The following is a 19,681-nucleotide window of genomic DNA, read 5'->3' on the forward strand; positions in this document are numbered from 1 at the left end:
CAATATAAGATGCATTGACTATATCTCCCTCAGATACTCCCCCTCATTTTGAACACACTTATCCCATTTTTCTTCCCTCTTTCTGAAGCAGTTCTGGAAGTTTTCTTTCATGAGTATCTTTAGTTACCCTGGTGTGGCTACCTCATACTGAATTTAGATGTTTACCTTTTGTGGTCATTTTGACTTTGGGGAAGAACCAGAAGTCATAAAGAACCAGATCTGGTGAATAAGATGGATGAGGACGAGCTGTCATGTTTTTGTCAGCCTGCCTTTCTGTTGGATGGCACTGGGCAGCAGAATTTGTCATACTTTTTTGTTCACACCTCTTAAAGACACTCTCAGCAGAGGACTTCCAACTGCTTCAGAAAGTGGCAAGAGCAATGGGATAAGTGTGCTCAAAGTAAGGAGGAATATATTGAGAGGGGTTAATAGCTACGTGTCTTTTAATTTAAACATTCACCATGTATTTTGATCAGACCTCCTATTATACTCATTTTGTAGATTAAAAAACTCTTAAGACTCAAAAGAAATGTTACTGACTAAAGAACTGGGAGCTTTTCCGACTCCCAAATCCTCGTTTTTGCTAGAATAATATGCTTCTTTCATGCTTGATACATCAGTAGCATGAAACAATGCCTGGTTCTTTACTGTGAATGGATTAAACATTGAAATACCTTTTGCATCTCTACATCTATTTGTAGGGACTGTGAGCCTTTTCTGAAGTTTCAGGATTATTTTTCCTCCTCTACTAGAACATTTAAATAACACCATAGTACTGTTTTGGATTTGAAGAGACATTTCATGCTATTGAAACTAGTTTGCTTTGCTGAAATCTTTTACTAAATGTATATACTCTAGAAAATTGGGTAAAAAATTTAATCATAGTAATTTTAAAATGTTTTGGCAGAGTAAATCGAAGATGTATCAGCGTTGCACCATCTAGAGAGACACCTGGTGAATTGTTATTAGGTAAGTCAGTTTCCAAGATTCTTATGCATATTCACCCTGCCTTATTTTATTTTTAATTTCAAGTTTGCCATTAAATCAGATAAACTTTCTCAAATAGTACATAGGCTTTCTTCCTTAGTATTATATAGATAGTCTTTCTCCTTAGCTGCAGGAGATGTGTTACAAGTCCCAGGGTGGACAGTACCAAACCCTCTGTATCCTATGTGTTTTCCTGTGCATACATACCTGTGATAATGATTAATTTATAAATTAGTACAGTGAGAGATTAACAATACCTAGGAATAAAATAATTATAATAAAAGTTATATGAATGTTATATCTTTCAAGTTATTTTAGTATAATTATACCTTTTAATTTAAAAGATTTTTATGGCCTCTCTTGGCATATCTGAAGTGCCAGCATCACTGCTTTTGTGCTTTGAGGCCATTATTAAGTAAAATAAGGGTCACTTGAACATAAGCATTTTAATGCTGCAACATGGTTGGTCTGATAACAGGCCATTATGAAGTGATAAAGAACAGATAGCAGATACACTGTGGACACACTGGACACCGAGATAACTCATATCCAAGACAAGATGAAGCAGGACAGGGCAAGATTTCTTCATACTGTTCAGGATGGTGTGTAACTTAAAATTTAGGAATTGTTTATTTCTGGAATTTTCCATAATTAATATTTTCAGACCATGACTGACCACCAGTAACTGAAACTACGGAAAACAAAAGTACAGATAAAAGAGTACTACTGGGGCCAAGGTGTAGCTCAGTGGTATTGTGTCTGCCTCACAAACACAAGGTCCTGCGTTTGATCCCCAGTGCTGGGTGAGAAAAAAAGAAGAGAGAACTACTGTAATACATATGATTCATGAATGTAAAGAAATATATCTTATTTTTTGAAAAGCATATAATTAAAATTTTCTTTTTATAAAGTTTTCTTGAGTATACATTGTTATAATCATTCCTCTTATTACATGCTAATTTACATTTTAAAGTAAAATTTTATTGGTATATTTATATTCCTACTGTTTCAACAGATATGCATATGCATAAATATGTACTTGATGTTTTTCATAGTTTATATTCCTTATTGTACCTCTGAAAGACTAAGATTGTCAACCCATGGATACCTGTATAGTCCCATTTGGTGGAAATGTTTTCCTCAAAATATGAAGTTATCGTTACAGCCCTTGGCCTTCCCTGAAGATCCAGTTTGTGTTCTGTAGGGCAGCCATGCTCAAAACATGGTCCTGCATTGAGAGCACCAATTCACATCCAGGGAAGGTTAGGGGGTTAGGTTATGGTCTATGTTTCTGTGCATCCTTCTGTGATTCTGATGTACCCTCAAATTTGAGAATCACTGCTCTAAGCTAAAACTATAGCCTTCAAGATCCAAGATAAGGAGTCTTAAGTTTGCTGGGTCTAACCCCAGTGACCACAGGATGGAGGTAGTTTCCTTCTCTGACCTAGCCATGTCAGTGTTTCATGGTCCACCCACATTCACAGGTGGCCAGTATGCAGGCGTTATAGCCCCTGGGAAGTTCCTGACATCTTGAAACATGATGTAAGAACGTGCATTGGCAGTAGCAGCCTAGGATGATAGAAAAATTGGAGGCCATTTTGCTCTGTCAGATGTCTCAATTGGCAGTATAACTAAGGATTAATATTGATCCTCTTTTGCTAGAAAATTTGGTTGACTACTTGACTTCAGTCTGTGACATAATAAAGCAAACCAATATGCGTATAAGAAGGATGGTTGCAATAAAGAATAATCAGTGTTTATTTAGCATTAAGTACCAGGTCCTATTGATAAGCATTTTGTACACATTTGAATTTAATTTCTACAATAACTCTGTGAAATAAAGCCCCCCTTTTAAAATAAGGAAACTAAGACATAGAGAGGTTAAGAAACTTTTACAAGGTCTCATAAGTATCATTTAAAAATATGTTTTGAGTGCTGGAACTATTTCTAGGTGCTGGGATTCAAATTCCAGCCAAAGAACTCTATTGCACCTATTTTTAAGTATAAAAGATTACAATGCATTTTTAAACTCTTGTGTTTGTTTTCTGCAGGTAAATGTGGAATGTATTTTGTGGAAGATAATGCTTCTGATACAGTTGAAAATTCAGTGAGTAGAGGCTTAAGTTTGTATTTACACTAAACCTAGACAAATTTCAAAAATATGTACAGTAATAGTGGGAGAGTAGAAAGCACAATTCGGTCTCATCTGTTGTCTGAGTTCCAAACATTTTTTAAAAGATAATTTTAAGCAGACTGCTTTCTCCTCTGGCTCACAGCCTGAGGTTCTCATCAGTTACTGTTAGGAGTCAGGTTCTAAAGTGCTGTTATTTCAGTCTGTGTCCAAGCTTTCTCATCACTGTCCTCAGTAGCAACACATAAACTGCTCCCTGGCACTCCCAGGTCACTGCCAAGTACCTTTGCCTTCAAAATAAAGGAAATATTTTGTATAATTGAGTCAGTTAAGTTATCCTGATATATATGTAGCTTAGTAATTATACCTCTTCTTTTGAAAATACTGGTATTAATCATAAAATAACAAAAAAGACACCACATTTTTGTAAAGTTTTTAGCCACTTGAATTACTTTGCACACCATTTAAATATTTGTTTGAGATCCCCATAAAATGAATATATATTTAATTTCAGTGAAGTTACTAATTGAAAACATAAAATCTGGTTATAAAGCAAATCATAAAAAGTTAAGAAAATATTTAATATAAGCCAAAAAATTGATTAGGTACTATTTTCTGATGTATATACTACAGGGTTTATCCCAGTTAGTAAAGTATAAGTATGTTATTTTTAAAGGTACATCTTTTTTCAACCAAAGAATTTAATAGTTGATACATGAAATAACATTTTTCTGTGCCCAAAGATGACATTATCCATTATCCCCACCCACCACACTTTTTTATTTTATTTTTTTTTATTTTTATTTTTTTTTGGTATACTGGGTATCTTGTCCTTATGAAGTGGGCAGCAGAACCACTGAACTAAATCCCCAGCCCTCTCCTTTTAGTGAATTAAAAGATACCCATGCTTTTTCATGGATTGATGGATCCTATGTACTTTTATAGCATTATTTCATCTTATATGGCATTTTCTGTTTTGCATTTTAAACATTTTACAAGTATGTCTTGCTCCTTTTTTGGCTTATACTTAACTAGTACCTTGCACACAGATGCTAAATATATGTTGAATGAATGAATGTTGAAACTAACCAAAAGAAAAATTTGATTTTTTTTTTCTTGAGACTATTACATTTGCATTTCTAATATATTCCCTGCCTCTACTTCTAAAACATTATTTGGCACCCCATACAATAGTGAAACACACATAGGGTAGAACAATACAAATTTAAAATTTTTTAAAATAATATTTGGAGAAATAAAGAACATGAGATAAAACTAATTGCAATTGAGTTGTAAATTTTGCTCTAAGTTTTCTGTTAGCTAACACAATAAATAAAGTTTTCCAGTTGGGCGTGGTGCCATGTACCTGTAATCCTAGTACTCAGGAGGCTGAGGTAGGAAGATTGCTATGAGTTTGAGGCCAGCCTGCACTACATTGTAAGTTCAAGCCCAGCATGAACTAATATGCTGCAAGACCCTAAAAGCAAACAAACAAATGGTTTTCCAAAAGCAAAAACTATTAGACAAAAAAACCCTAGAATGCAGTTTATTTGATGAGGTAAAGTCTTAACTAGGCTTAAACTTTAGTGGAAACTTTTTTCATAATTTCTCTATCAAAAGCATTGAGTAATATAGTTCATATGTCTAGTTGCAGTTTGCAAAAGATTAAACTCATATTTTTCAAGTTTTCTTTTGTACTTCGGGAGAGACCAGTAATGATGGGATATCTAGGCCTCAACTCTTCATTCTAAAATGGGGGATTTCTCTAAGTAGACTAAATTTGATGCTCTTAAAGAAATCTAGTCTTCTGGTGGTCTCTTTTTTAGTCTCCTTTCTTTCTGGACAACAGGAGGGACCTGTGGCTCTTTGACGTGTGTGTACTGTGAGCATACATCCCAGAGACTTTGTTTGTAATGGTGCTACTATGGTAGCAGTAATCTTTCTCCAGAGACCCTGCTTTGTCCATTTTCACTATGTTGGTTCTTCCTACCCAGAAGCAAGCGATGTCTTTCCCTTTTCTGTTATCCTCTTCGATCTCTTTCTTCAGAGTGCTATAGCTTTCAGAGTAGAGGTCTTTTATTTCTTTTGTTAGATTGATTCCTAGATTTTTTTTTTAAATTGTGTTCTGAAAGTTGTTTCTACAGTTCCTCTCTCAGTCTGTTTTCAAGATCTTAATAATAGGGAAACTGAGCGTGAGGGCAGGGGGCAGAATACATGGGGACTGTCTTGATAGCTGTTTAATTTTCTGTAAACCTAAAAACTGGTCCCAATAAAGTCTTCATTTTTTTATTGCTACTTTTTAATCTAATATTTGAAGTGTTTTATAATGGGAGGATTTTGAGGTAATCTTACCACCATTTTTCACCCCCCAGAAAAGGGTTTTTTTTTTTTGTTTCATTTGGATATTTTTTAAAAATTAAAATAATTATTCACATTTGATATAAAACAAGTACTTTTATCTATTTCCTTTGTTTTAGAGCCTTCAGGGAGAGTTAGAACCAGCATCATTTTCCTGGACATATGAGGAAATTAAAGAAGTTCATAAGCGTTGGTGGCAACTGAGAGATAATGCTGTAGAAATCTTTTTAACCAATGGAAGAACCCTCCTGTTAGCATTTGATAATACCAAGGTAAATTCAATTTGTGTATATGTATGTATGTGTGTATGTTGCGTGATTATGTGACCCATGCTATTCTTACTATATGAAGGTTTAATTTACTTAAACTTCAATCCACGGCTTAGAAATCAAATAAAAATTGCCTTACCTCTTAGTCCTAATTAAACATTTGGTCATGTGAAGATTCATTTTTGACCTCTCCAATTTGCTAAATTTGGATTTCACCAAATGACTAAAAGCAATAGTTTGAACTTGACTGGTCTTATAGTAGAGTCCATCTTTGACAAACTGTCTTTACACACACACACACACACACACACCCCATCCCTTCAGCTATCACTTCTCTGCTTCTCTCATAGAAAGCCTCAGACACAGCAGTACTGCTGCCTTGGGTTGGTGCCCATGGCTCTTGAAGGGCTCCTATCACACTTTTTTCTTACCACTGTGGTCAGAGTCACTGGGTCTCCATGTTGCGAAGCCCTGTCTATGGCTGTATTCCCTGGTCCTTACCCTATCAGCAGTGCTTGGTTAGTCTTTTTTTTTTTTTTTTTTTTTTTTTTTTTTGGTACCGGGGATCAAACTTGGGTCCTTGCACTTATAAGGCAGGCGGTGGAACCACTGAGCTAAATCCCCAGCCTGGTCTTTTCTTTTTTATAAAACCTCCTCCTCTGGGCTTTTGAATTACCACTTTCACCTGGTTCTCCTGTTACTTGGCCATCCATCTCTCCCCTGGGCATCTTAGGGCACATTCCTTGGACCTTTTTTCTCACACACTGTCTCATGGCTTTAAAATGCCATCTGTATCATAACATCTTATAAGTTTCTACCAGTACTCAAGCCTATCCCCTGAATGCCCACTCCTGAATTGGCATCTTCATTTAGAAGTCAATAATTGGCATCTCAAACACAACATTTACAAAACTGAACTTCCAGTTTTCCCTCCAAAATCTCCTTCTACTTCTCCATCTCAAAAAAAGACAGCTCCATCTTACTGATGCCCAGACCCAAATCCTTGAGATTTCTAAGGTCTTCCAAGAAGACCAAGACCATTCCATTTCTTTCATATCCATATCTGTTCCATCAGAATGCACCGAAAATCTGACAGCTTCCACTGTCACCATCCCGCCTGAGCTATCCTCTTCTCCTGCCTAGATTATCTCCCAACTGGTCCCCCAGATACATACACACCCCCTCCAGACTATTTCAGATCAACACCAATGGGTATGGATCATAATGTTCTGCTGGAAATCCCCAGTCATATCCCATGTCACTCACGTAAATCCAAAACCATTACAATGGCCTGATAAAACCCTGCATGACCAGTTACCTTGTTTCTTCCCTCTCTGACTTCATCTTTTACCTTTCTCTCCCTCACTTCCTCTACTCACTGCATGGTAGCTTTCTTTTCCTTAAATATGTCAGGCACACACTGACGCTTCAGAATTTTTGCACTTTCTGCTTCCTGGAATACCTTTCCCCTTAAAAATCCAGTGGCTCACTTCCTCAGTTTTTTAGGTTCTCCAATCATATGTCTTTTCTTCAGACCTTTCTAGATGATATCAAATAACAGTTGTACTCTCTTCCTAATCTGACTACACAAAATACAGTTCTCTGGCCCCCAAACATCCCTATCTCCTTTTCTATGCTGTTTTTCTCCATAAGACTGGTTAGCATCCAGCATTGTCTGCCTCTCCCAACAGAATGTCAAGACTTGCCTTTCTTAAGTGCCAGGAACATTACTGGTATGTAAATGTTTAGTAAATGAGCTCGCTTTGGCAGCATATATCCTGAAATGTTCAGTAAGTACTTGTTGTGTGAATGAATGTTTCCTTTTCCTTCCAAAATTTGATATACAGTCTGTCATAAATTCCATTCTGTTTACCTTAGCTTCAATTTGATAGCCTTCAGATTTAGGCTATGGGTTTGGATTTTTAAACTTGTTCCATAATTACAGCCCCATTTTCTCATTCTTGTAATTTTCTTTTAGTCCTATCTCTCACTAGCTACACCTGTGTGTGACTGTGCCTGAGCATATATACATTTAAGGTAGAAGGGCCAGGGATTTAGCTCAGTGGTTCTGGCGACTGCCTCGCAAGCACAAGGACCTGACTGAGTTTGAGCCCCAGTACAAAAAAAAAAGGATGGGTGTTTAAAGTCTGTTTTTAACGAAAGCTGAGCTTGTCTTTTTTGTTCATTTATTACCAGTTATTTAATTACTTTAGAAAAATCAGTACCCTTTTTCGGTGAGAAAACTTTTGTGAATCTCTAGAAGAGAGCTTATAGTTTTTTCAATTAATAATGGGAATTTAACTTTTTACATAGGATATTTTATTTAATTCTTATAAGTACTGTCACCCCATTGTTAGGTTTGTAAGTGTAGCACGAAGGTTTCATTGGAACACTAGTTAGATCTTCTAGTACAGAGATGTACTCTTTCTCTACTACACCATCCTGTGTTTATCTAGAAGAAAATTCCTGGGTTTTCTTCACTGATTTTCTTTTAGTATCTTCATAGAAGTGACTTTTCTGTGTAAGTTTTCCTTAGAAGTTATAAATAGGTTATCTAACTATAGATTTCTTGAGCAGCAAAGTACAGCAACTAAGAGCCCACTTTCAGGAAAAAGTCCTGCTGTTGACTCTTGGTTCTCCATCAGTTAATTATATTGGGCAAAAGCATTTTCTTGGAAGACTTGAGATTAGTAACCTATTTATAATGTCATTCTCTGAAGAGGGTCAATGACCCTAAAAATAATATCTGGTTTTCTTTCTCTTTCTTTTAGGTTCGTGATGATGTATACCACAGTATACTCACAAATAACCTCCCAAATCTTCTGGAATATGGTAACATTACTGCTCTGACAAACCTGTGGTATGCTGGACAAATTACTAATTTTGAATATTTGACTCACTTAAACAAACATGCTGGCCGATCCTTCAATGATCTCATGCAGTACCCAGTGTTCCCATTTATACTTGCTGACTATGTTAGTGAGACACTTGACCTCAATGATCCATCAGTCTATAGGTAAGTAAAGACGTCATCACCTTTTGGTTTCATATTATTGTCATTGAGTTTTTATTATGAAAATTTTAAGGATTCACAAAAATAAAATGATTATATAATGGACTTCCATATACCCATAAACTTGCATCATCTTTTTTCCTGTTTATTTCAGACATCTTCTTATAATGAATCACTTCTAAGTTTTACAGTGTGCATTTCTTTTTTAAAAAATAGAACATTTCTTATATAACTACAGTGCTGTTATCACATCTAAGAAAATTCATTCCATGATATCATTTACTATCTAGTTGATTTTCATATGTGCCCTGATTGTCTTAAGAATGTGTTTTTATGATTGGTTGGTTTGAATCTGGTCCTTGTTGCCTCATAGATTATTGATTATTGTCTCATAGATTGCTCGTATATCTAAAAACATGCATCCAAAATAGCTATGTAAATTGTTTATTTCCCCTAGATATAACCTTTAAAAAAAAAAAAAACAGCCATCATCTAATTTGTTCCTCTAGCCTCTGTTTCATAGAAACTAGAAATTAGTTCCAAAGGCTTGATTAAATTAAAGTTCAACTTTATGTAGACAGGAATATGCTGTACATGCTGGTGTGAGCTTTGTATGGCCTCTTGTCACCTCACAGGGGCCTGTGACATCCCACTCTGAGATTCTAAGATGGATATGTGAGTTCAAGCTCCCATTGAACTTTTACCTGGTAATTCCATCTATTGATAATAATTGTTTGCATCACTCATTTCACTAGAGGCTGCAGAATGGCAATATCTTATCTCTCATTTCTCATAAGTTTATTAGAAAAAACATACAGTATGAGCCTAATATAGTTTGTTGTGTCAGAGAAGAAGGAAACAAATGTCTTGTCAAAAGGACACAGGCGCCAACTTGAAATGCCTCACACTGTCAAATATAGGACAGTTTGAAAAGCAAAGAGAAGAATGATGCAAATAATTGAAGCAAATTGAAATAAAAAGATACATAAATTTTTAGTTATACAGGTTGAATATCCTTTATCTAAAATGCTTGGGACCAAGTGTGCAGGTATTTCAGATCTAGGAATCTTTATATGGACTTTACCAGTGGAGCATCCCTATCCAAAAATCTGAAATCAAACTTCAGAATCTGAAAATTTTGGAGCACAGTGTTTGAGGATGTTTCAAGTTTAGTACATTTTGGATTTCAGATCTTTAGGGATTGTTGACCCATATTTTTTTAAATGCCAAAAAATAATTAAAAGCATACCTCATTGGTCCCGTTGGAGGGAGCTTACTGTGATTGGAGTTCCTTACTTTGAAATTTGAGGGAAAAAGGAAAAGAATCAAGCATTTATTTACTGTATCTTATAGTAACCAAATAGCTATGGGTGATGAGAGAATATTTTGTTTGCTTAGTTTGAAATTTTTCTTATTTAAAGAAAAGATTGACTCCAAATATTCCACTTGTATATTAATATATTTTACTTATAACTGTCCACCTCAAGTAGGCCTTAGTTCAAGCAATTCTCAAGAAATCAGTTTCCATTTAATGTTTTTGTCAATTTTTTTAAAAAAGCAAATGACACGTGATTTCTGTTTTAGATATTTTACATGCTGCTGGTGGGCATGTAAAAATCATGCATTTTTTATGTGAATAAGATATGGTCTTTATGGCAATTTGATGATGTATTTCCAGAGAGCTCTTAAAATATGCATGCTGTCTTAGCAGTTTAGTTCCTGAGGATTTTTTCTTAGGAAATACTGCAGGATGTGTGCTCTCTCGGAAGGTTCTCGTAAGTTTCACACTTGTCCCGCTTACTGGCACTGTGTGTAAAGGTTTAGTTGTCAGTGCAGTCTTCACAGCATTGCTGAAAATAACTAGAATCTGGAAATAACCTACATACCCTCACTGGGTTTCAGTAAATTGCTGTATGTCACAGCCATTGAAGTAATGTTATTTTATTAACATTAAAGGATTTAGCTCGGTGGTGCTGCTGCCTGCCTTGCAAACGCAAGGACCTGAGTTCAGTCCCCGGTATCAAAAAATTAAAATAAAAAAAAAATGTTATGGAAATGTATGTTGTGAGCAGGAAGAGACTTTCTTTTTATTTAAAAAAGTAAATAAAATGCACAGATAAGCAGAGAAAACATCTGTATACGTATATTCCAAAATGTTTTATCTATGAGTAATAGTAGTATAACTGATTCTTTTTTTTTTTGGTACTGGGGATTGAACTCAGGACCATGAGCTTGCAAGTCAGGTGCAGTGCCACTGAACTAAACCCCTGGAGCAACTGATTCTTGATTTATTTAGTTTACTAAACTGTAATTTCTGCTTTTTCAGCCACATCAGTTAATATAATTTGTGTCCAAAAATCTACTTACAGCAATTATAAGAATTTTATGTCAAGGTCTTCCTATTTTGAGATGTGAATTCATATGTGTTGTATAAAACTGTTTTTCCTTCTTTGTTTTTACTTCTTTTGAGACAGTGTCGTGCTATGTTCCCATGCTGATCTTGAACTCTTGGGCTCAGGTGGTCCTCTGCTTAGTCTCCCAAGTAGCTAGGACTACAGGCATGAACCACCATACTGGGTTCTGTTTTGGGCTGTGCTGTATAAACCTCAGGGGTAACATGTACGCACACGTGTGTGTATGCCCTGCATCATTGTGTAATTAGATAGCAAAACATTAGCTTCAGTACTTCAAATCTCAGCTGAGTCATTTGAAGTGTGTACTATTTCTTCAGTTTTTACTAATTAGCCTAATAATTAAATAGTATCTTCTCATGATCATAATTTCTGTCCAAAATTTCCTTTACTCTAACTGCCAGATAGGGATGGAGATTCTGGAAAAGGGGAACAAGAACTTCCAGGGCTTGAGTGGCATCAGCTGCTATGGGCATCATTAGTTGCATTTCCAGAGGAAACTGCACATGTAGGGGGAGAAGCTCTTCTTGTTCAGGTTATACCTCAGGCAGTGTTTCCTACTGCTGGCATAGGTCTCTGGGAAGATTCTACCATAACTGCTTTTGAAGCCGTAATTTTGAATGGTGACTCTTAGTTGAAAGCAACGTGTTGTAAGCATTAAACTCACGCCAAGCATTTTTCTGATCACTTATTTACTCAGAGAATGCAGACATAGGTGGCCTCATCCAGTCAGTATCAAATGATTTCATTTTTTCCTGTCATTCCTTCCTTTATAGAAATCTCTCTAAGCCTATAGCTGTGCAGTATAAAGAAAAAGAAGATCGTTATGTGGACACATACAAGGTGGGTGTAGTTTCTACTCATACTTTAACAAATAAAAAATGGAGTTTGTTTTGTAGATTTGTGTACTACCTGATTTTAAATTTACAATATTGATTTTTCTGTTTTTCCTTTCCTTGCACTTTGACAGATAACTAGAAATCATTTTATGAAATTAAATATTCTTTTCTCTCTTAATTCTCTGAAAACACCTCAGAGATTTAAGAAAAAGAATATCCTCTTGTCATAAATTGAAAACTAACAATCCATTGTTTACTCAAATACTTAGTAATTATATTTCTTTTAAAAAAATCACAGACTTCCAAGGACCTGCTCTTTATATCCCCTAGTGCTATTTATGTAGCAATATTAACACATTTCTTTTTTACCATAATCCTTAGGTCATATTCAGAAAATTTGGTTTATTAAAACAAATTTACTAGATTTTAAATTTTTTATTTTTTCTTTCTTTATTTATTTTTTGGTGTGATAAATCAAACTCAGGACCTTGCACTTGCCTGGCAGGTGCTGTCACTGAGCTAAATCCCCAGGTCTTACATTTTTAAAATACAAATGAATTACCTGTTTCTTGTTTGATTCTTTATAGTTGAAAATAGGTCAGTGAGGGTCCAAAGTGACTATTGACAATTCACTGCACTTGACTTTGTCATCAGAACCAAACAGAAGCCATGGAAGATGAGCACAGTTATTAAATGCTTAGCTTTGCTTCCCTACTTTATGACCAAAGGATAAGGATGAAAATTCACTATAGTCTTTTTATTCTTTATGTACTATACTGCAAAACAGCCATAAAATATTATATTAATATTGATAATATGTAATATCTTTACATTTCTATTGCATTTCTACTTCTAGAGAAGCATTTCTTTAAATAACGTAACATTGTGTCATGCAGCTGTCCTTTAACTCAGATGCCTCTAGTGATTGGAGCAGTTCTCATTATTGGAGTGCTCGATGACCTTAGATATTAGGAGCTGGAGTGCTCAGCATGAGGCTGCAGAGCCAGGAGGGTTTTGAGAGGACACAGGGTGGAGATGCAGAATGCCGGGTGAAGCCTCACATGATCAGGCCTTGGCAAACCTCAGAGAAGACTCTAGACACTCAGGCTGGCTGGGGTCTCAGACATGAGTGGGATGGGCAAGCCATGGAGATTGGCGTCAAAAGGCGGGTAGAAAAGGACAGAAAAGAAAACCTGCAGTCATGAATTTTCTCTGATTCGGAATCCTTCAGTACTTGGAGGAGGAATACCGCAAAGGAGCAAGGGAAGACGACCCCATGCCTCCTGTGCAGCCCTATCACTATGGCTCCCACTACTCCAACAGTGGCACTGTGCTCCACTTCCTGGTCAGAATGCCTCCCTTCACCAAAATGTTTTTAGCCTATCAAGGTAAGAATGTTTCTTATCTCTAAAATCATGTTGGGTCGTGACAACAAACTTGACTGGCTTCTTGAGAATTTAACCAAAACCACAGGAAAGAAAATTCCATTCCTTCATCAAAATTCTCCTCAAAAAAGTGGTGGTAAATGAAGTCATCTTGGTAATGTCTCAGGTTTATCTTCCAATTAAACATATTTATAAAATGTGATTCTTTTTTAAAATTCTTTTTAATTTTTAAAAAATTAAGATATGCAGGGATTTAGCTCAGTGGCACTGTGCCTGCCTTGCAAGCCCAAGGTCCCAAGTTCAATCCCCAGTAGCAAAAAAAAAATTTAAGACCATAAATTTTACCCTTTTAAACTGCATGCAGTTTGCTTTGTAAAGCCTTTCAACCTAATAATTATTTCAAATCACCTAAGTTACCTTGGAACCTGTGTACATTATTTGTACAAAGGGTACACTATTGTAATTCATTGTAGAGGATTATGTTATTGTTGTTTACTATGCCTAATAATGAATAACTATGAGAGTCGCACCTTCACTGTAATAATTGCCTACTTAATAATCTGCCTCAGTTGGGCATGGTGGGTGCACATCTGTAATCCCAGTGTTCTGGGAGGCTGAGGCAAGAGGATGGCAATTTCAAGCCCAGCATGGGAAACTTAGCAATTTTTTAAGACCCTGTGTCAAAATTTAAAAAAACAAAAAAAAAGACTGGAAATGTAACTCAGAGCAAAGGCCCTGAGTTCACTTCCATATTAGTCAACACTGGGACAAAATTCTTGACATCCATAACTTAAAGGAGACAAGTCAGTTTGGCTCATGGTTTGAAGTTTTAGTCCATGGTCAGCTGGCTGCAAGGCAGAAATGACATGGTGGAAGGAAGTGACAGAGAAAAGCTGCTCACCCCATGGCAGCCAAGAAGCAAAGGCCAGAGAAGGGATAAGAATACCCTCTTCCAGGTCACACCTCCAGTGACCTGCCTTTTCCAATCAGACCGCAGCAGATTCATCATGAACTAATGAATTAGTCCACTGATGAGTGATATAGCATCCCCACGACCCAGAAACCCCACTTATGAATACATGAGACCTTGGCGGGACATTTTAGATCTAAACCATAACAAATCTCCAGTACTGCAAAATCATCATCATCATCATCTACTTTGGCATTTTGAGTAGCAGCCTGCAGGCCTGAGGATGACTTAGGAGTGAGTTTACTAATTTGTATGCAAACAGTGACACACTCCCCTGTCACTTTCTAATGAGAACTGGCATATTAGCTCTTTAGTTGTTCCCCAGAATTCTTTGGAGAATCGTTATCCACTTATGTATTCAACGCTTGTAGGACTTCCTTATATTTTTTATTTATATACAACCTCTTGAAGGAATGAATTTGTATTCTCTCTGCTTGGTCTTTGAAGGGACTTTTTATATTTGTTTCTCTGTAAGTACACAGAATAAATGTTTCACATGACAGCCATTCAGATATTTTAAGACTGTTGCCCTGTCCCTTTTCTGTATCTGAGCCTTGTTTTACTTTGGCTAATTATCTCTCCTTAGTTTGATAGCAGGTTGAGAGCTGCCTATACGCATGACCCTACCCAATCCGTTGTAAGGAATACGAAAAGATAAATGGGACTGCTCTGTATTTCATAAACAGCAGTCACAACTCAGATTCAAAGCCATCCTTGTGTCGTCATCTAAACCTGTCACAGTTCTGAAGACATTTCTGGACATGTACCAATTTGTGAATGTTGTTATTTAAAAATTACAATATTTTAGGTGTGGTTTTGGGTCCACTTTAGTGTTTAACAGAACTTCTGTCTCCCTTCATCTTAACACTGTGTTTCTTTTAATGTACCCCAAGAATCTATTATGTAAGATTAGGAGCCAGGGATTTAGCCCAGTGGTTCCGCTGCCTGCCTTGCATATACAAAGTCCTGAGTTCAGTCCCTGGTACCAAAAAAAAAAAAAAATTCTCAATAAACTAAAACTTATTAATCTTCATTTATATTGCTATTATGAATATATAAAAATATAATACTAGGTTTTCTTTGCTGTTGATTGGTTGATTGTAGTACTCAAGTTTGAACCCAGGGCTTTCATACTAAGCTGCATCCAAGCCCTTTTTAAATTTAAAAAAAAAAAATTTTTGTTTTTTTAAGAAAGGATTTTGTTATGTACCTCATGTTGGCTTTGATAGGCCTAGGTAGGAATCTAGCTCAGGCTAGTCTCAAACTCATGGTAATGCCCCTACCTCAGCCTCCCAAGTGCTGGGATTATAGGCACATGCCACCATACCCAGCTTTTATTTTTTAAATTTTGAGACAGTTTTGCCATAGAGTTGCACAGGCTGAGGTCAAATTTAGAGTCTTCCTACCTCAGCCTCCCAGAGTTATGGAAATAGAGGCATGCAACACGACACCCTGCTATATTGTATATTTATGAGTAGATTCTTTAAAATCCTGGTACTACCTTATCTCTGTTAACTTTCATCTCATTAACTTGAAATTATTTTTTGCTTTACATTCAGTCCAAGAATTCTCAACTTTCACACTCTAGTAACCTGGAGCTACATAATTTCTCTGTCAAAGGGGCTGCCCTATGGACTGTAGCGTCTAAACCACTACCCACTAATAGCAGTGGTATGTCCTCACCCCAAGTTGTGACAACCATAAATGTCTCCAGACATTAACGTATAACACTGTAAGTCAAAAGTGCTGCCAGTTGAGAACCACTGATGGAGTATAAGCATAATCTAGATCGGTGGCGGTGAACATGTGGCACATGTGCCACAGCAGCCCCAGCAGCTGAGTATCAGATGTTCTGGTTTACTTCCAATGTTGGCACTTCGCCATACATAAATGGGTTTGGGATTACAGATTGCGTACTCAGTCTCTGAAAGATTCGCCATCACTGGTCTAGATTAAAAGGATTTTGTGGTAATATTTTTTAGAAACAAAAATCAAGAAACTACAGAAAGTCTGAATATCTGGATGTGTTCTATTTTTCCTTAGCTCTTGGTGCAGTGAACCCACCATGGCCTGACAAAATGGCCCTGCTTACTTTTAAGAAATAAAGAAACATTTATAAAACTTACATTTAGCCAGGCCACATGCCTGTAAGCCCAGCACTCAGGAGGATCGCTGTAAGGTTGAGGTCAGCCTGGCTACTGGGCCTCAGCGAGGGCCAGTCTCTGAAAAGAAATTTTTTTCTGTTTTCCGAGATTTTATACAGTGGCCAAGCAATGCTATCTGACTCAACAGAATAGATAAGAAAGTAGTAACAATAATAGAAAATATGCTCAGCAGAGCAGCTAATGTGTAGAGAAAAAATGGAGTGTATCATTTTGAAGTTATTCTTTGCTCGATGCTGAGATTCATTTGTGACAAGTACCCACATGAAATGATATGCTAGTTAACTACTTAGAAGGATTTTTTAGACCATTGACGCTTTTCCTAATAAATGTATATTTCATTGATGTTTCCAAGGACTGGCCTTTGGGTATCATTTATTATTCCAGGCCTGCCCTAGGCCTGGAAAGTCTGATCATTGTTGGCAGAAAAGAGACAGGAACAAAACTCAATTCTTGTTTATTCATAGTCTCTGCCACACAAAAAAATTTAACAAAAGAGTGACTATGCTTAGTTTTATTATTCATTTGTAGGATATTGTACTCAAATGCTTTGGCTAGAACATCTAATCCTTCTCCCCTACCGAAAGAGAGAAAATGGTCTTAATTTTGTTTCCTAGTAGGGAAAAAAACTACCTAACTAAACTTTAATTTTCCTTCTTTATTCATTCACTCAATAAAGAAATATCTTATCTCTTCTTGGCCTTTTGGCTAAGATCAAGTGAAAGAATCTTTTTTGTGTACTCATAATATACTGGGTATGGGTTATCTGCTGGGTATGGGTGGCACCCCAGGGCTCCTCCTTTTGTAGAACTTTAATTCTTCTTGAATAAAAGATAGTAATTAAACAAGTAAATAATATAAATTCATCTAGCTATATGTATTATGAATGCATAATACAAGTGAAAATAATGTAATATGATCTCAAAATATCTCTGAAACTATGGGCAAATAAAATCAATGTTTTTATGAATTTTTTGAAATAGCAAAAGCTGTGAAAGGTTTCAAGTGGAATTGTCTTTGTATCTTAATTGCATCATTTGTATTTCTTTATAGATCAAAGTTTTGACATTCCAGACAGAACTTTTCATTCTACAAATACAACTTGGCGCCTCTCATCTTTTGAATCCATGACCGATGTGAAAGAGCTTATCCCAGAGTTTTTCTATCTTCCTGAGTTTTTAGTTAACCGTGAAGGTATTGCAGCAAGTCATTTTCATTTTACATTTTTGAGAATTTGTGATGATGTTATAATTTTCCAAAAATAAATATAGCTTTTCTAAGTCCTAAAATTTGAGTTCCTAAATAAGAGAAATTCATTTCTTTAAAGTGTATAATTTTATTTCCAGGTGAGCCTGAGTATTTTAAGTTTTTCATAGGACAAAATATATTTGGAAGACTTACATTTTTAAATGCTAAAATGTTTTATAAGTGTACATTTTATTTTTTATTATATAAATTATTTTGTTATAAATGTTTTACCCTTTTTTAAAATATTGAAAGCAAATGTAACTTAACAAAACTCAGTGATTTTATGAAAAACTCAAAGATAAAAATAAAATACTCTAACCAGAAATAACTAATAACCAAAAGGGATTCTGAAGGGTAAAATCTAACTTTCTGTGATGCCAGTGACCAGTGATCTTGACAACCTTACCTTTTATTTAATAGAACATCATTTAACCCTGTAGAAGGTAATTTTGGGTTATTTTCTTTAATTTCATGTTTTTATGCAACTCAAAAATACAGGAAATTGAGAATTATATCTCTAGGGAAATTAGTGTTAGGTGAATCACTTCAGAATTATTTTCTAACTGGCTTCTCTGAGGCTGTTTGGAGAATTACTAATAAATGCAAACTGCTAGTTACCCTGGCCATGTTTCATGATGTTATCCATATGAAAATGCTTCAGGCAAATATCAGTACCTGTAGTTTGGAGAACCTTCCTGTAGCTTTCAATGTGGAATTCATATTTAACCCATTTCCCATTTAGAAAAAGAAAGTACAGCTCACTACCAGCATTCATTTAATTTTCAGCAATCAAGAATTACTGCATATCATAAATGGAAATACCATTATTAAAAACAGAATGCTATAAAAAAATGATGTCTTTTGTTTCCAAAGACTATCAATACATTAGAGCAATCCAAAAATAATAATGAAAATGAGATACTTGGGGAGTAGTTAGGGCTGTAGTCTGAGTTATCTCAGATAAATCTGCACCTGCAAATACCACTGGTTAGTATTCTTGGGGCAACCAGGAATGGATTAAATCTACTGCTTGTTTGCCACCTGCCTCTCAAGTGCAAGGTCCCAAGTTCCATCCCCAGTACCAAAAAACAAAAACAAAAACAAAAAAAAACTACTGCTTGTTTGCTCTGATAGTAGTTCCTTATATGTATATTCCCATAACCAGTGCACACATAACAACCCCAACATTTAGTGACATAAAACAAAAAGTTTATCCTCTGTCAGTCTTTGCAGGTCTGAAAATTAGGACCAGCTCAGCCTAAGGATTCTGGCACACAGACTGCTTCTATTTGAGAGAATAGCAAAGTTCTTGAAAAGCATACAGGAAATGTTATGGCCATTTTCTGAAAATACTATAGAATTTTCCATAATATGCACCATGTCATTTCTTATCAGCATTCTTCTCATTTTCTCTCAGTCATCTGCTGAGTGGAGGGTCTACATCTGTGATGTGCCCTAGAGCACCCCAAAGTTGGGAATTATTGAGTCCCTTAGATTAAATAAAGTAACCCATGCTGCTGCTTCTCCTGGAGCTGCGTGGAGTTCTGCAGGTTCTCAGCCAATCCTTCCTAAACCACTTGCAGCTGCTCTGTAGGACTACAGGCTCCTTGAAATGCTTACACCCAGTGAGAATTTGATAAAACCCTCATTTAATATTTCACATTGTATCATTTCAAAATGCTTCCATGTCAATGTGAAGATTCTTCAGTGTTCACACATTTAAGTAGACAACAACTTAATTTTATATAGAGCTACTCAGCTTTTAAGACATCATTTTTAATTTTTATTCTTATAGTGCTTGGCTTTTATGTCAATAAAATGTAATACTGGAGCTGGGGATTTAGCTCCGTAGTTCTGCCACCTGCCTTGTAAGCTCCAGGTCCCAAGTTCGATCCCCAGTACCAAAAA

The 19,681-nt window shown here is 36.0% G+C and overlaps 1 protein-coding gene across 4 annotated transcripts in view; it reads left to right on the forward strand.

Moving 5' to 3' along the window:
- The window catches only part of Lyst (lysosomal trafficking regulator), a 196,312-nt gene that overhangs the window by 141,874 nt on the left and 34,757 nt on the right, over positions 1 to 19,681 (forward strand). For all 4 annotated transcript variants that reach the window (XM_033761844.1, XM_033761845.1, XM_033761846.1 and 1 more), the window contains 7 exons: positions 908 to 969; positions 3,039 to 3,094; positions 5,596 to 5,748; positions 8,517 to 8,761; positions 11,946 to 12,012; positions 13,240 to 13,396; positions 17,579 to 17,719. In XM_033761844.1, coding sequence (XP_033617735.1) covers positions 908 to 969; positions 3,039 to 3,094; positions 5,596 to 5,748; positions 8,517 to 8,761; positions 11,946 to 12,012; positions 13,240 to 13,396; positions 17,579 to 17,719 — 881 coding nt within the window. The remainder of the gene's footprint in view (positions 1 to 907; positions 970 to 3,038; positions 3,095 to 5,595; positions 5,749 to 8,516; positions 8,762 to 11,945; positions 12,013 to 13,239; positions 13,397 to 17,578; positions 17,720 to 19,681) is intronic.

Source organism: Fukomys damarensis, unplaced genomic scaffold (genome assembly GCF_012274545.1).
Source record: "Fukomys damarensis isolate Sample0158 unplaced genomic scaffold, DMR_v1.0_HiC HiC_scaffold_10, whole genome shotgun sequence".
Lineage (NCBI taxonomy): Eukaryota > Metazoa > Chordata > Mammalia > Rodentia > Bathyergidae > Fukomys > Fukomys damarensis.